The sequence below is a fragment of the Eubalaena glacialis genome, chromosome 5 (assembly GCF_028564815.1).
Source record: "Eubalaena glacialis isolate mEubGla1 chromosome 5, mEubGla1.1.hap2.+ XY, whole genome shotgun sequence".
In the NCBI taxonomy this organism is placed as follows: Eukaryota; Metazoa; Chordata; class Mammalia; order Artiodactyla; family Balaenidae; genus Eubalaena; species Eubalaena glacialis.
Window position 1 is genome coordinate 13,588,341 of NC_083720.1, and position 18,934 is coordinate 13,607,274.

General features: G+C 34.8%; 1 protein-coding gene across 1 annotated transcript in view; it reads left to right on the forward strand.

The window, feature by feature from the left end:
• SCLT1 (sodium channel and clathrin linker 1) overlaps positions 1 to 18,934 on the forward strand; it is a 247,552-nt gene that overhangs the window by 131,627 nt on the left and 96,991 nt on the right. Inside the window, exons 12-14 of the mRNA XM_061191093.1 lie at positions 8,050 to 8,227; positions 11,149 to 11,247; positions 15,229 to 15,300. Coding sequence (XP_061047076.1) covers positions 8,050 to 8,227; positions 11,149 to 11,247; positions 15,229 to 15,300 — 349 coding nt within the window. The remainder of the gene's footprint in view (positions 1 to 8,049; positions 8,228 to 11,148; positions 11,248 to 15,228; positions 15,301 to 18,934) is intronic.

Sequence of the window (18,934 nt, forward strand, 5' to 3'; positions counted from 1 at the left end):
GCTAGAGACTTGAAATAGTGAAATCTGAATATGTAAATTTCAGTTCCTTTGATTCTGATAGTATTTCATAAGGAATCAAGTTGTTCATCAGTGCTTTAAGTTGTCTTTTTAGTACTGAAGGCTCTGAGATTTTTGTTGTTTTTTTTCTGCTTTTAGTATAAAGTTATAATATAACCTAACTGAAAGCTTCCGAAAAAGAGATTATTGCATACGTAAGAAAATCTAAGGATATTTTTTAAAGTTCAGTATTCAGCTAGCTGCCTCTGAAAAGAAAATTTTTACATTGGCTGTCTTTTGGAGCTATTAAATTAATGTTGTTTCTATTATGATTTAAAAAAGTTATATTTTAAAGTTAAAAAAACTCTTGTATTTTTATATAAGAGAAAGCAGAATTATTAGTGTAGTTGATATGTGTCTATAAGCAATGTTCAGCCAGTGTTTTAGGTGTGAATATATCCTGTTTAATGAAACTACCAGCTATGGAAAAGCTATGTTTTTAATGGTCATCTTTGTTCCATAAAATCAGACACTTTGGTCTCAGTAAATACTTACTATTTGAGTTATTAAAATTATATTTATTATTTATTTATAAAATTATCATTTGTGATCCTTTCAAATGCCACAAACACCTAAGAAGCATAAATCATTTTCTCCCATCTTCCAAAAAAAGGTGTCTGCCTCCCTGCTTTTTAGATGATTCACGGGTACTGGGAATTATCTCCAGGGAATGCCAGTTCTCTGGGAAAGACTGCTGATTTGTATATGCTCTGTTGAATAAGGTCAGAGTGAAATGAACAGAATTGCTTTAAACCACCTCTTCATATTTTTTAATTTGGTGTTTCTTTCAAAGTAAGAATATGCCAATAAGACTAAGAATTCGAACCATTGTTCTTTCCTTGTTGTGATTTGTTGTCTGCACCTCCCCGCTCCCATTTTAATGGATACCATTCTCCCTCAGCTTCCTGAGTACACATAGAAGGTACATTTTTTTAAGACATTGTTTAGAAATATGTTTATTCTACCTTTAAAGGTGATAGTTTGGGTGAGTAATGAATCCTAGGTTGGAAATCCTAGGTTTTAAATCATTTTTCCTTAAAATGTTGACATTTTCCTCATATTATCTAGCTTCCAGCTGCAGAAAAAAAAATTTCCTTTGTCATTCGAAATTCCTGCTTTGTGTGTTTGACCTGTTCCCCCACCCCCGCGGACCCCGTCCCAGAGACTTGCGGGATCATCTACCCACGACCTCCACAGTTAATATTCTACAATTGCAGATGTGCACATTTAGTAAGAATTAGTCTTCATTCATTTTACTGGGGACATTTCAATATAGAAATTCATGTTCTTCACTTCTGGCAATACTTTCGTGATTTTTTGTTGAATAATTTTTTTTCTCTGTTTTTTCATTTTTTCTTTTAGCATAATATTAGCTGGATATTGGATCTAATAGATTGATTCCCTAATTTTCCTGTTTTTTCTCTCCCATTTTCCATTTCTTCATTTATTTTCTCCTTTCTTGGGGGTTCCTTTAAATTTTCTTCTAACTAACCATTTGCTGAATATTTTATTTTAGCTATCATAAATTTTTTAAAGAGCCATTTCTTATCCTCTGAATGTTTCTTTTTCTATAGTATCTTAGTATAAATGTTATATCATCTCTTAGTAAAATATATGAAAATATTTTTAAGGTTTTATTCTGCCATCTGCATTGTCTCTGCTTTCTCTAACGTTCCTTTTTTCTTTGTGCCTGTCTGTCTTCCTTCCAAAGGCTTGGTGATCCTTTCTATCCATTGATATTTAAAAATAAGACACCAAAGTGCCTGCTTCACCAGCACATATACTAAAAACTGGAATATACAAAGAAAATTAGCATGACCCACACTCAAATCCATGAAACATTCCATGTTTTTAAAAATCAAATTCACGGATACAGAGAACAGATTGATGGTTGCCAGAGGCAGGGAGTGGGGAGGGGTGGGTGAAATAGATGAAGGTGGTCAAAAGGTGCATACTTCCAGTTATAAAAGAAATGAATCATGGGGATGTAATATACAGCATGGTGACTATAGTTAATAATACTGTATTGTATATTTGAAAGTTGCTAAGAGAATAGATCTTAAAAGTTCTCATCACAAGAAAAAAAATTGTAATTGTATATGTGATGATATCAACTTGACTTATTGTGGTGATTATTTCAAAATATATGCAAATACTGAATTATTATGTTTACGCCTGAAACTAATACACAACCGTCCCTCAGTATGCACTGGGTTTTGGATCCAGGACCCCTGTGGATACCAAAATCCGTGGATGTTCAAGTCCCTTATATAAAATTATACAGTGTTTGTATATAACCTATGCACATCCTCCTGTATACTTTAAATCATGTCTAGATTACTTACTAATACAATATAAATGCTATGTAAATACTTGCCGGTGCACAGCAAATTTAAGTTTTACTTTTCGGAAATTTTTAAAAAATATTTTCAGTCTGGTTGGTTGAATCCTGTAATGTGGAAACCACAGATATGGGGGTTGACTGTAATGTTGTATGTCAATTATATCTCAATTTTTTAAAAAAGTAAGACACCAAAAAGTAGATAGGTAGGTAGATATGTATAGGTGGGCTTATAGTCTGGCAGACTTACCATATTATATGTAGGCAGTGAGCTGACTTTTTCCTTGGGCAGTCCCCAGATATCAGAATCTGAGGGTGCTCTTTCTTGAGCCAATTTCTCCAGAGTAGGATCCATCAGTCTTTTGACGTGGGCTGGGAATGGAAGTGCACAAGCCTGAGTGTATTCCAAATCCTGAAGAAAGAGTCTGGAGGGTGATAATGTTCAATATGCAAACTTTCCTTCAGTACCCTGGGTTTTGGTATGTTTTCTCACCACCAACTTAACTTGAAATAACAGTGCCTTGCTATATAGTTATAGATAGATACATAGATCTGAATCGGTGTAATTTAGGTGGAAGTTTCTTTTTTTTTTTCTCATTGGGGTATAGTTGCTTTACAATGTTGTGTTAGTTTCTGCTGTATGAATCAGCTATATGTATACATATATTCCCTCTCTCTTGGACCTCCCTCCCACCCCACCCCCAATTCCACCCATCTAGGTCACCACAGAGCACCAAGCTGAGCTCCCTGCACCATACAGCAGGTTCCCACTAGCTATCTGTTTTACACATAGTAGTGTATATATGTCAATCCCAATCTCCCAGTTCATCCATCCCCCACCTCCCCCCACCATGTCCACACGTCCATTCTCTACATCTGCGTCTCTATTCCTGCCCTGCAAATAGGTTCATCTGTACCATTTTTCTAGATTCCACATGTATGAGTTAATATACGATATTTGTGTTTTCTCTTTCTGACTTAATTCACTCTGTATGACAGACTCTAGGTCCATCCACATATCTCCAAATGACCCAGTTTTGTTCCTTTTTATGACTGAGTAATATTCCATTGTATATATGTACCACATCTTCTTTACCCATTCATCCATCGATGGACATTTAGGTTGTTTCCATGACCTGGCTATTGTAAATAGTGTTGCAATGAACATTGGGGTGCATGTGCCTTTTTGAATTATGGTTTTCTCAGGGTATATGCCCAGTAGTGGGATTGCTGGGTCATATGGTAGTTCTATTTTTGGTTTTTTAAGGAACCTCCATACGGTTTCCCACAGTGGTTGTATTAATTTACATTCCCACCAACAGTGCAAGAGGGTTCCTTCCCTTTTCTCCACTCCCTCTCCAGCCTGTATTGTATGTAGATTTTTTGATGATGGCCATTCTGACCGGTGTGAGGTGATACCTCATTGTAGTTTTGATCTGCATTTCTCTAATAATTAGTGATGTTGAGCATTTTTTCATGTGCCTCTTGGCCACCTGTATGTCTTCTTTGGAGAAATGTCTATTTAGGTCTTCTGCCCATTTGTTGATTGGGTTGTTTGTTTTTTTGATATTGAACTGCATGAGCTGTTTGTATGTTTTGGAGATTAATCCTTTGTCAGCTGCTTCATTTGCAAATATTGTCTGCCATTCTGAGGGTTGTCTTTTCATCTCATTTATGGTTTTCTTTGCTGTGCAAAAGCTTTTAAGTTTCATTAGGTCCCATTTGTTTATTTTTGTTTTTATTTTCATTACTCTAGGAGGTAGGTGAAAAAAGATCTTGCTGTGATTTATGTCAAAGAATGTTCTTCCCTGTTTTCCTGTGAGAGTTTTATAGTGTCTGGTCTTACATTTAGGTCTTTAATCCATTTTGAGTTTATTTTTGTGTGTGGTGTTAGGTAGTGTTCTAGTTTTATTCTTTTACATGTAACTGTCCAGTTTCCCAGTGCCACTTATTGAAGAGACTGTCTTTTCTCCATTGTATATCCTTGCCTCCTTTGTCATAGATTAGATGACCATAGGTGTGTGGGTTTATCTCTGGGCTTTCTATCCTCTTCCATTGATCTATATTTCTGTTTTTGTGCCAGTGCCATACTGTTTTGATTACTGTAGCTTTGTATAGCTTTGTGTAGCTTCAGGCTTCAGTATAGCCTGAAGTCAGGGAGCCTGATTCCTCCAGCTCCGTTTTTCTTTCTCAAGATTGCTTTGGCTATTCGGGGTCTTTTGTGTTTCCATACAAATTGTGAAATTTTTTGTTCTAGTTCGGTGAAAAATGCTGTTGGTAATTTGATAGGGATTGCATTGAATCTGTAGATTGCTTTGGGTAGTATAGTCATTTTCACGACGTTGATTCTTCCCATCCAAGGACATAGTATATCTCTCCATCTGTTTGTGTCATCTTTGATTTCTTTCATCAGTGTCTTATAGTTTTCTGAGTACATGTCTTTTACCTCCTTAGGTAGGTTTATTCCTAGGTATTTTTTTGTTATTGTTGCAGTGGTAAATGGGAGTGTTTCCTTAATTTCTCTTTCAGATTTTTCTTCATTAGTGTATAGGAATGCAAGAGATTTCTGTGCATTAATTTTGTATCCTGCAACTTTACCAAATTCATCTATTAGCTCTAGTAGTTTTCTGGTGGCATCTTTAGGATTTTCTATCTATAGTATCATGTCATCTGCAAACAGTGACATTTTTAATTCTTCTTTCCCAATTTGGATTCCTTTTATTTCTTTTTCTTCTCTGATTGCTGTGGCTAGGACTTCCAAAACTGCGTTGAATAATAGTGGCGAGAGTGGACATCCTTAGGTGGAAGTTTCTATTTGGTAGTATAGCATATTTGTTAGGAACACTGACTCTGGACCCAAACTCCATCTTCACAAGTAACTAGATCAATAACCTTGGGCACATTGCTTACCCTTTTTGTTCTTCAGTTTCTCTATCTATAAAATAAATATAATGATTTAACCTACCTCATAATTTATATGATATAATCTCATATCCTACCTCATAGGCTAATGCTATAACCTATTTCATAGCATCATTGAAGATATTGAGGATTATGTTTTCTTTAACATATGTAATGTACCTAGCACAAAGAATGTTCTTACAAGTGTTTGCTATTATCATTGTTGTTACTATCATTATAGAGCGGGAACATGGCCCAATTTTAGTAAGTTGAAAGAAAGGATTCATATAAGATTTGGCTGTAGAGGATATAGAAGTGCTTTATGAGAATAATAACAGGAGTAATACGTCTTTTATGTTATAAAATTATGGAAACCTTTAAATTATGAAGCTGATGATCTGAATCTACTTTCCTGTAACTCCACCCCTAACACCAGTGTGACTTTTCAGAGCCACATGGTTGCTGTGGCTGATGGACTGTTAAATACATGTGAATCCTTTAGTTGCAAGGCTTTTTCTGACATGTGTGGGTGTGAAGCCTGGAGGTGAGTGTCAGAGTGCCTTGACTGAAGATTGGAATTCACAGAGTCCTAAACAAAGCTTGCCCTGTTGAGACACATGGACTCTTGGGAGATGAAGATGGCATAAACCCTTCATGAGTCACCTCCTCTGCCTGGCCCCCAAGAGGCCATGGTGAAGTGAATGGGTGAACTGGTGCCAGTAAAGTGCCAGATGTCCTATACCTCTGTGGGAGAGGTAGAGATTGCTTCATCTTCTACCACAGTGCTTTAACCAAAGTAAGATGGAATGAAGAATGTCATATATGTAAATCATTAAAGTATGAGAGGACTGTATTCCATTAAAAAGCAGAGACCTGCAGATTTTGATTAAAGCCTAATAATGTGTTATTTTAGAAAATACCTAAAAGAGTAAATGAACTAGAACAAAGGTATCAAGAAAGGAAAGATGAAGAAGATTTATTTTCAATTTAAAATAAAGGTGTTAGTGGAGAATATTAACAACTGTAAACAAAAGGAAAGCAGGAATGACAATATTAATATTACATAAGGTAGGGTTTAATGGTAAAAGCCATAAATAGAATAAAGAGGGACCTTATGTAATGAAAAAAAAAATCACCATTTTGAAAGAGGTACAACATTAATAAACCTAAATATGGCAAATAATAGGACAGCTAAATGTGTGATGCAAAAGCTGGAAAATGCAAGGGTGACAATGAAAATACAGTTATGTTCATTATGGCTTCTCATGCCACCACTTAGAAAAGAAATGCCTGAAAAAAAACAGAGAAACATATGTAATGCAAGGGAAGAACTGTCTTACCAGAACATATCACAACATGTTATAAAGCCACTATAATCAAGTTAATATGACTTGGGCCTAGACTAGACAAATAGATCAGTGAATCATGACAATCTGTAAGTAAATCATGATATTTGCACATTTTAGGTATAAGGGGTTATTTCAGTTCATCAGTTACTAATGGTACTCATACAACTGGCTATCAATCTGGAAGAAAGTTAAATTGGACCCTGTCTTATAGCACATTCAGAAGTAAATTCCAGATTGATTAAAGATTTACAGGCAAAAATATTAAAGGCATAACATTTTTTTGAGAAAATCTAGGAGCTTACATTAGCCATCTATGGATAAACGAGATCATCTTTATAAAAACTGAAATCCCAGATGTTGAAAAAAATAGTCAAATTTAGCTGTATTCAAGTGAGCATTTTTAGTGTAATAAAGGTTTCCTAAATAGAGTCAATAGGCCACAAGAAAAAAGTAGATTTGGGAAAAAACATTTGCAGCGTACAGAACAGACTGAGGGTTAAATATCTTAATATTCAAAAAGTTCTTATAAAGGAACAAGCAAAGTTAATAAGCCATCAGGAAAAAGTAGGCAAAGGATATGAGGAGGAAATTGAAAGACAATTCACGTGGCTAACAAACTTTTACAATATGCCTAAACTCTCCAGTAATTAGGGAGATACAAATTAACAGTGAGGAGAAGTTGCATCCGTCAGACTAGGAAAGAGCTTCTGGATGTATTGCTTGAGGGGATTTTTACAAGGTGTTATTGAATAAAAAAAGCAAGTGCAGAAAAGAGTATATACTATGACCTTAATTTTTATAACACGAAAAATTGTGTTTAAAAACCTGTGGATTGATGTGTGTATACTGTGTATGTATATTTATGTGTATATGTGTATGTATATAAAAATCATACATACGATTTTGTGAACATGGAGAAAAATATTCAAAGATATACATTAGTAAGTTAACATGGGTTACCTGGGTAGAGAGTAGTAAAGGGGAGCCAAGCAAAAAACTAAAAGACAAAAAGACCATATAAGTAGAAAGAACAACTTATTCTTTAAGGATTTGCTTTATAACACTGTCATGTAACTGTATAAGACAGTATGAGTTAACATAAGTAGGAAAGTGTAGAAAATGTAACATAATCAGAATCAGAACATCTAGGCTCAGTCTAAGCCCCACTGCTCAGTATTCATATGACCTTAATTAAATGTTTAAGCTCTCTGGGTCTGTTTGTTATTCTTTTAAATGGAAATAATGAAACCTACTTTACAGAACTTTTGTGTGAATCAAATGAGAAGATACATGTGAAAGTAACTGGAATAATGCCTGTCCTGTAATAGATGCTCTGTAAATCTCCTATCTCCCTCCTTTTTAAAAATGTTTAACTTTCTCAACGTTACTATTAATTTTTAGGTTATGTGTGACAATCCAAGAAGCTACCCAATTAAGAGCAGAAAAAATACATTTGGAAAAACAGACCAGAGACTTACAAGCAAAGTGCTATGAATTAGAAAATAAGAAATACGAAGCTATTGTAAGAGCCAGAAATAGCATGCAACTCCTAGAAGAAGCTAACCTTCAAAAAAATCAGGTAAGAAAACTAGTAACCATGTTTATAAATAATAATAAATAGATAATAAATAAAATAATGAAATACTGAACATTCCCCCACATGACCTGATAGTAAGGGAATCAGTAACTACAGAATTAACGCATAAAAATGAAATTGCTCACCATTAATAGACATACTATTGATACATTCTTGATGTTAAGACTTAACATCATAAAATATGATAAAATGTCAACCCTCTCCTAAAACTTTCATTAGACGTTTTTTATGTCACCAATCCTTGTGTAACTAATCTTCATCCCCTGTAGTCTTATACTTTTTAAAAAAAATCTGTTAAAGTACTTACTGCAGTATGTATACTCTATATTTTAGTCACTTGAATCAGATGAATCTTATTAATCTTTATTTCGCCTTCATTACTTACACAATTACTCTAATAGAGCAGAAGCTTAATTGACAGGAATTAAATTAACTATAAAGATTTATTAACTGGAGCCTTCATGTCACTGCTCTTTTTTTTTTAACCCTCTAATAATTGTGATTACTATGCTACCACGTATCACATCTTTTGTCTTTTACCACTTTCATTTAATGGTATTTAGTTTAGAAGTCACAAAATAGGTTTTTGTTTTTTTTTTTTTAATTAATTAATTAATTTATTTATTTATTTTTGGCTGTGTTGGGTCTTAGTTTCTGTGCAAGGGCTTTCTCCAGTTGTGGCGAGCGGGGGCCACTCTTAATCGCGGTGCGCAGGCCTCTCACTGTCGCAGCCTCTCCCATTGCGGAGCACAGGCTCCAGACGCACAGGCTCAGTAGTTGTGGCTTGCGGGCCTAGCCGCTCCGCGGCATGTGGGATCTTCCCGTACCGGGGCACGAACCTGTGTCCCCTGCATTGGCAGGTGGATTCCTAACCACTGCGCCACCTGGGAAGCCCCAATAGGTTTGTTTTTAATGTTGCTGGCTCCCTTACGAAGCAATCATTAAATTATTATTTCATTTAATCAATATTTATTGAATTCCTAATATATGCATAGTACTCCACTGGGACGTATGGGGATTACAAAGGAAATACTTTGTTTTATTTATGTTTTCTTTTTTACATGATAGATGGTTTTCCAAGAGAACTATTAAAAACAAAACAAGCTATAGGTTGCATGTTAAGAAGCTACTAAGAAATAAAAAAGAAATAATTATCCAAATCTAAGCTGTGGGAATGCTAAGGTGCTTTTTATACCTTTCAGATACTATTCCCTTCTGTGATCTTTTAGAATGGATGAAAGGCACAAAATACATAATATGCTTGGGAGTTCCTCTAAACGCCTAAGTTAACTAGAAAAATTAAGAGCAGGGCAGAATTGTTTCTCTCTCTCCTCTGAAGCCTATGAGCATTCTTTAACATCAGGTCGTAAAGATGAATATTTTGTGTGGAGCACAATGGACAGAGAAGGTAGTAGTAATAATACTCATTCCTGTCCCTTAAGTCTTCTCATCCAAGTCTCAAGTCCACAAATCGGACTTGAATCGTAAATTGCCTGTTTATGGCTACAGTATTAAGTTCCCTCTAGACTTATTGCTTAATTGCCAGAGGGTTCCCACCTTCAGTTTCTTGTTCCAGGAAGTCAAGAAGTTCTCTTAACCAATCATACAAACAGGTATGAAGCACAACCTTACCATAGTTTCTTATCAAACTTCCCTTTTCCCCATTGTCCCATTCTCCATGACAAGATTGTTATATCAAAACAGCTATTACTTCTCCCTAGCTTACCTATTTAAGTAGGAGGAAATTTATTAAACAACAAAAACAGAGATAGTAATGTGTATGGTATCTTTGCAAGATAGTGGGATCAGAACACAGAGCCACTTACTCTGTAATGATATTTATTAAAAAAAGAAAAAAGATTCATTCAAACCTAAAATTGGAGGAGTTCCAGGCTCAGGAAGATACTTGAACTAGAGATGTAAACTTGGGACTTGTCAGCACATAAATGGTATTTAAAACCGCGAGATTGGATTAGACCACCAAGGGGTGGATGTGGATAGAGAAAAGGACCAAGGACTAAGACTTGGGTAGTTCAATAATAAAGAGGTTCAGGAGAAGAGGAAGAAACGGCATTGCAGACTCAAAAGGAATAATCAGTGAGTTAAGAGGAAAACCAATACTAGGGTGTGCTAAAAGCCAAGTAAAGAAGGTAAAACAAGGAAAAGAAAGTAATCCATTATCTCAAGTGCTGCTTGACAGATCAATAAAATAATTACGCAAAATTGACTCTCATGGGTCAGCAGTATAGAGATCATGGACAGTGAAAGCCTGATTAGAGTGAACATAACAAAGTTTTGGAAATGAACAAGTGCAGACTTTAGAGGAGTTCTGCTCCACAGGGAAGCAAAGAAATGGGATGTGACTGACAACAGAACTAGGCTTATAAGAGTATTTTTTAGGTGAGATGAGAATGATTGGTTGGTTAGAAATTTCATGGAGAGGAAGCAGGTGGTGTCTACAGTGATGGAGGTATGAGGTGACAAGGGACATAATTTGAATAAAACCAAATAATGGAAAGAAAGGGAAATCTAAGAGATTTTTCCAAGAATATAATATTTAGATTTGATTATTTATTTTACATAGGGAATAAAGGAGAAAGAAAATTAAAAAATAATCCTAAATTCCCAGCCATAGAGATTAGAAGAGTGATGGTACTGGCTGAAACAAATATCAAAGGAAAAGAATAAATTTTTAGTTAGGACAAGGTCAGGTGAGGACGTTAAGGAAAATAAATATCATTCATAACTTAGGCAAGATCTCAAAGTGGAGATGTCTCAGAAGTTTCACATAAGAGGTGTGCTTTCAAGAAAGTGATTAGTGGATAGGTTTTTACCCATTTATTATATAATCTCTATTAATAACGATGTGACCTATAATAACATCAAATTATTATTTTCTGAAGGCTCTGCTTGAGGAGAAGCAAAAAGAAGAAGATATAGAGAAAATGAAAGAAACAGTTTCTCGGCTTGTGCAAGATGCTGCCATAAGAACCAGGAAGGAAGTAAGGGGGTTTTAATTATATTTAAAATTCAAAATTTTACAGAATTTCACAGCTTAAGAGTAGATACTACCTGAGTTTTTGCCTTGTGGACCTAGCTAATTAATTGTCAGCTGATTGTATCAATTGTGCTAAATTTCAAATAAAAATCATCTCATGATAGTAGCCCCTAACATTAGCGCCAGGGTGAGGTAGAGGTAGGGGGTAGGGCAAGTGGGAAGGAGAGAGATTTAGGCTAGGAATATAGTGAAGATTAACACACCTGAAGTATGATGTGAAGAAGAAGGGTCAAAAAGAAACTTAGAACATATAAGAAGCAAGAGAAGAAAACCTACTGTTATTTGCAGTATCTTAGAGTATCTTCGGACTGGAGTACCAGAGAAATCTGCTTTAACCTCTTATTTTATTTGTAATGAAGCTGAAACCCATGAGAGGTTATTGGCTCACTCAAAATTGTACACTAATTAAAGCCAGAACTTAGACTCACACCTTCTCCTTGCTATACTGAGCCCAGCGTTGTTTCAATCGCATCATGAAGATACCTATATGATTTGTGAATTGTGTTGTTGTTTGCAATTCCATTATCAAGACTAAATCTTATTTTTTTGTGTTAAAGCAATGAGTTGTTTCTTAGCTTGAATTGCAAGCCTTATGAAAGTTAAAACTGTCTTGGAAATATAAGTTTGCTTTCATATAAAGAGAGAGGGAAGACATACATTTATTTGCCTTTTCCTCTGGTATGGATATGAATTCATTCATAAGTGGTGTGGTAAAGTTAAAAAGTGTAAAGTGAGTTTAGGAGGAAGAAACCACAAAAACCCATTTTAAAGATGAAAAAACTGAAAAGCAGAGTAGTTAACTAACTTGTTTAGGGTTCCACCTCTAGGAAGTAGGAGAATTGGGTTGCAGATGAGCTCTACTCTCAATCACTATGAGAAATTGTTTATCGTGAATTTTGTATTTTTTTTATTTTTAGAAATTTTCAAACCCATAAAAAGGAAAGAGCTGTATAATGAACACTTATTTACCTCTCACCCAGAAAACTCTTAGTGTCTTGCTACACCCATTCCATCTCTCTTTATGTTACATACACACTCTTCCCTTTTGCCAAACATTCAGACATAGGCTGCAGGCCTCATGAGACTTCATCTTGTCATCTGTTTCCCCAGAAAAAGGACATTTTGCTACACAACCACACCACAATTACCATGTCTTAAAAAAAATCAACATTACTTCAATCCACACTCGAATTTCCCAAAATATTGTTTATAGCTGTTTGGTCTTTAAAATTCAGGATACAATCCATGTTTATGCATCATTGTATTTGACTACCACGTCTCTGTAGTCTCCCTCAATTTAACCCAGTCCCCTGCCTTCCTTTGTATATGACAAAGAATCCTTTGTAGAATCCTTCAGAATATTCCACATTTGGATTCATGTGACTGTTTCGTTTTGATTAGATTCAGGTCATTTCTGGCAGAGTGATATGTATACCTACATCCCACTTCATCACATCAGGAAGCTGTAATGTCAGTTGTACATTGGTGATGCTAAGCTTGACCACATGATTAAGGTGTTCAGACCAGATCTTTCCATTGTATACTTTATAAATAATTGGGGAAGATACTTGAAGACCATGCAGCTATCCTTTTCCACCAAAATCTTTCATCCAGTGGTTTTATCATCCATTGATAATCCTTGTCTAAAATAAATAAATATATGGGGTAATTAGAAATTCTAATTCTGTCAATCTTTCTATACATTTATTAGCTGTTATTTTTTGGTAAGGGCTAGAGTCCTGCCCCCTTTGTTTGTTATGATGGATTCGTTTTTATTTTTTTATTTCATGATTCATTGCCATCAGTCTTCATTTTTATTCTCAATTTGTCTCTCTAGTTTTCCTGGATAAATGATATTTCTCATCTTGTACTTTCCTTGCCTCAGACCTAGAATCAGCCAGCCACTTCTTCAAAAAGCCTTGGTTGTAATTTTTAATTTGATATTTTGTCAGATGAATTAGCAAAACCAGAAATTCCTGTTTTCATTTTTACTGTAGTATTTACATTAATATGCTTTCCTACATATTCATAAAGACTATCTATGAAATTATTAACATAAGTGATTTCAAAATATATATACTATTATGATCATAAACCCTCATGTTACCTGCATCATTTCTAGATACTAAAAAGAACACTTTAAAAAAACTATGTGAGAGACAGACAGACATGATTGGTCTTATAAGAAAAAATTATTTTATTCTAGGAACCTTCATGACTTAGTTTCAGCCTGAATATTCCTTGTCTATAATGGGGATAATAACTACTTCATCATGTTGTTGTGAGAATTAATGAGATAATAACACGTAAAGCACTCTGAACAGTTCATAACACATTAAATCTCAATAAATGCTAACTATGATTGGTCACTGACCTGTACATAGGGTGGATTGATCTTTAATATAGTTTTTCATAGGAAAAGCTACATCAAATTATAACCTAAAATGGAACGGAAATGGACCCACATATAATATGCTTGGCAGGCCTTCCAAAAAATAACTCTAGTTTAATTAACTAAAGTATATAGCAGTGTTGTAAATGTTCTAAAGAAGGTTTACATCATGTTTGAGAAATAATCCATTTTATAAGATGCTAGAAAATTTCCAAATACCTTGGGGTCATAAATGTGTACTGGTGATATATCATCAGGATCAATATTCTTCACGGTCTTTTTAAAAACATGAGTAGGGACTTCGCTGGTGGCGCAGTGGTTAAGAATCCGCCTGCCAATGCCGGGGACACGGGTTCGAGCCCTGGTCCGGGAAGATCCCACATGCCACGGAGCAACTAAGTCCGTGTGCCACAACTACTGAGCCTGTGCTCTAGAGCCCGCGAGCCACAACTGCTGAAGCCCGCATGCCTAGAGCCTGTGCTCTGCAACAAGAGAAGCCACCTCAATAAGAAGCCCACACACTGCAACGAAGAGTAGCCCCCGCTCACCACAACTAGAGAAAGCCCGTGCACAGCAACGAAGACCCAACGCAGCCAAAAATAAATAAATAAATTTATTAAAAACATGAGTAGATATTAGAAAAAAATATTGTCTTAGGAGCCATCCTGAGGAGATGTGACTAATTCTTGAAAATACTCTGTACACATAAATTCTACTATTTCTGAAGATATTTAACTGCTAATTAAAATAAGGGTTTTTCTTATAAAGTAATGTGGCACTGAAATATGATGTGTACTATAAAAATATTCTTCTGTTTATAAAACAAAAGTGCCGTAAAAGTTATTAATTACATTTTTAGTGTATAATTCAGTTTTTCTCCTGACTTGTTCTGTGGTAGCAGATCTCAAAGTATTGTTCAGGTGGTCTGCAAAATCATACCTACTTTCATAATTATAGTAAAGCAGTTTGCTTTTTTCACAGTCATTCTCTCATGACTCTGCAGGGTTGTCTTCCAGAAGTTGATGGTATGCAACAACACAACAGCTTGAACATGGAAATAGATATGAGAGTCTAGCTATCTTCTATTAAGCCATAGACATTAAGGAAATTTGCAAAAATGTAAACTAATACCACTCTTCTAAAATTTTTTTAATTTTTGGGGAATACACATATTTTCACAAAAGTGTATTTTTTATGTTAACCTGCAATGACTTTAGTTATTTTTTATAAAGGGATTAATAAGTAAATATTTTGAAATTTTCTCTTTTCATTTCTAATATGGTAAATTTTAATTGAAAGAGAACCCATTATAAAGACCAAAAATTTGACAAACACTTTAGGAGACATCATCCTGTTCACTTACTTTCACTGTTATGATAAATTCTTGACTCTTTAATACATCGTTTGCTTATCCTTTATGCCCTAAAAGTTATAATTTTATTTTTTATCAAAATTATTATTCTAAATGTTTTTATTGGATGTTAATTATTTTTACTGTAGACCTAAATAATTCATAGATATCTTAATTTACAGGTTGCAAACACAAGAAAACAATATAATGTACAGATTTCTCGACTAACAGAAGAACTTTCAGCCCTTCAAATGGTATGTTAGAAGACTATACTGCTATCTTCTTCTGAATATTGTTTACTTTAAAGGCCAGGATACACTTTTTTTTTTTAACATCTTTATTAGAGTTTAACTGCTTTACAATGTTGTGTTAGTTTCTGCTGTAACAAAGTGAATCAGCTATACATATACATATATCCCCATAACCCCATCCCTCTTGCATCTCCCTCCCACCCTCCCTATCCCACCCCTCTAGGTGGTCACAAAGCACCGAGCTGATCTCCCTGTGCTATGTGGCTGCTTCCCACTAGCTATCTATTTTACATGTGGTAGTATATATAAGTTCATTCCACTCTCTCACTTCGTCCCAGCTTACCCTTTCCCCTCCCCATGTCCTCAAGTCCATTCTCTATGTCTGCCTCTTTATTTCTGTCCCGCCCCTAGGTTCTTCAGAACCATTTTTTTGTTTTAGATTCCATATATATGTGTTAGCATACGGTATTTGTTTTTCTCTTTCTGACTTACTTCACTCTGTATGACAGTCTCTAGGTCCATCCATCTCACTACAAATAACTCAATTTCGTTCCTTTTTATGGCTGAGTAGTATTCCGTTGTATATATGTGCCACATCTTCTTTACAGGATACATATTATTGTGCATTCATTTATTCAGAAGATACTTATTAAGCCAGGAACTGTAATAGATGCTAGGAAAAGAATAAAAAGCAAAGATAAGCGTGTTATCTGCAGTCTTGGAACTTATGGTCTAGTAGGAAAGATGGATGGCATTTATCATGTTTTACTATGATTACCTTTCTGGGACAAAGAATGCACAGGGTGCTGTTGAAGCATCCATCTGTAGCTGATACCATATGCTGAGTTCATCTGAGAGACCAGGAAGAAAGAAAAAGTATACATGATGGTGGGAAAAGAAAGACAGTCTTTCCAAAAGAAATGAGTACTCAAGGATGAGTAGGCAAAGAAGGGAGAGAAGAGAGTGCTTGTGTGACTAGAAGTGGAATTAAATATGTAAATTTAACTTGAAGATCTGATGAAATGGAATTTAATAACCTTGCTCACAGGGGCATAAAAGTACAAGAATTTCCAGAGATTGGGAAGATATTTTCAACTTTACAAACTCTCATCTTTCCTGAATCTCCATATCACTTTTAATCTTTCTTACAAAATTTAGCAATGAATTATGTCTTGTAATAAATATTATACATTGTATTACGCCTCTCTTTCTCTGTCTCCTCGTCTTCCGTCTCAGTCCCTCCCTCCCCGTCTGTCTTTCTTCATGAAAATCTTATCTTTCCAGGTAGATTGTAAGCACTTCAAGGTAGAAGAGTCTTATGCTTTCCTTTATTTTCCCCATTGCCTAATACACTATTTTGCACAGTATGTTTTCAATAAATCCTTATTGACTGGTTGATATTTAAACACCTCTGAAAGAATGATCACATCTTTTCCACATTCTACAAACCAGTGTACATGATGAGACCTTAGTTGTTGTATGTGGGTCCTGAGAGTTTTAGAACAAGAAACAGTATTACTTTTTGGTTGTTTAATGTCATTTGTTCTAACACTATAAGAACATTAAGTAAAATTAATGGGATGCAGTGTGGCCCGTTAGTCATGTCTAATTGTTTGTTGTTTTTCAGTTTTACTTCCTCTTCTGTCACCTTGCTATTTTGCTTGTTCTCTTACATGGACTGATTTAACTATCAAAAGATTTACAACTTTGAAGAAGAGGGGTTTTACCCCAGTCTAGGATTATTTAATAAATTATAAACTCTGGAGGGACAAGAACATTATTTCTTTCTATTTAGGAATGTGTACTAGGTAAGACCTGCAGGGATTTTAAAAATAACTCTTAGCTGTGTAACAACCAGAGCTATGTAAACTCACTTTAGAGTAAAAAGAAGACATAATTTCAGATTATTACAGAACGTGCTTCTTAGGATTTATAGTAAAACATTTATAAATCATAGCTAAGTGGATTTTTCTAAAGATATTAAATATTATCTGATGTCATGTTGGTTTGGTGAAAAAACCTGTACTAATTGAAGTGTTTGAAATATTAAGCATTTAGAGGTATATTTGAAGAAAGACATGTTCAGCTACTTCAAAAAGCAGATTTTCTCAGGAAACTCAGACTACAGTTTGAGGCATAATAACCTAATGTCGACTATTGATTTCTATTCTTCATTACCAATTTTACCACCTATGCACTAAACATGAAGTCAGGGAGGGAAGTTAAGCATACTTTAGCTAACCCAAAGCTAAGTTATGCTTGCAGGAAGGATAAAGTCTTGTATTTTAGGTTAATGTGTAGATTTTTTGGATAGGTTTAAGAAAAGGCCAGAGGGAGTCTGTCTCAAGCCACATATCTCACTTTGGAGAGCAACACATGCAGCATATGTTTCTCTTCAAATACTCAAGGTTTTACTTCTGCCAAGTAGCAGAGGTTTTTTGCTAATCTATAGCAAATGAGGGAGAGGATTGGTTATAAATGCCCAAATTTATACATGTAAAGTGAAACACTCATTATGATCTTTTTTTTGATCCATGAATTTTTTAGAAGTCTAATTTCAAATTCCCAAATACATGGGTATTTAGACTCCTTTTTATTACTAATTTCTAATCTGGTTAAATAGAGACCACAGATCATGGTCTATATGATATTGATTCTTAATATTTGTTGAGACTTTCTTTATGGTACACTATGGGGGTATGATTTTGGAAGCACTCCATGAGTTCTTGAAAAAATTTCTAGTATCATTTGGTCATTTCTTGTCCAAAAGGTAGGAATATTGGTGGTAATTAATATCTGAAAAGCTTTTAATAGTAATTTTAAATGTTTGCTTTAGTATTTAGTGCATTTCTGATAGAATTCTTATATTTCTCCTTAAAGGTTTCTACTTTTCTGTCTCATTTTAACTTTGTTATCTCAGGTTAAGTAAATATTCAACCGTTGTCATTTGGCAGTTAAATGGTGGATTAGATAAAGAGAGATGCATAACACATTTATAACATATCTTTCTTTATATGCTACTCACCAGACCCAGAAGTGTGATCTAACCTTATTATTAATATCTACATTAAAAATCATTTGGGAATCATATCATAGATGCAGAAAAAGCATTTGACAAAATCCAGCACCCATTCATGATAAAAAAAACTCTCAGTAAACTAGGAACAAAGGGAAACTTCCTCAATTTTGTAAAGAATATCTATAAAAAACCGACAGCTGTGAAACTGAAAGCTTTCCCACTAAGATCAGGAACAAGGCAAGGGTGTCCCCTCTCACCACTGCTTTTCAAGATCATACTGGAAGTACTAGCTAATGCAGTTTGACCCCCCCCAAAAAAGGAAATAAAAGGTATGCAGGTTGGGAAAGAAGAATTTGTTTTCAGATAACATGATTGTCTATGTAAAAAATCCAAAAGAATAAAGAATAAAAACTAAAAAACCTTGGAACAAAGAAGTGATTATAACAAGGTTGTAGGATACAAGGTTAATATACAAAAGTCAATTGCTTTCCTATATACCAGCAATAAACAAGTGGAATTTGAAATTAACAACACCGTGTCATTTACACATTGTCATTTGCATTAGCACCCCCAAAATTAGATAGTTAGGTGTAAATCTAACCAAATATATATGAGGAA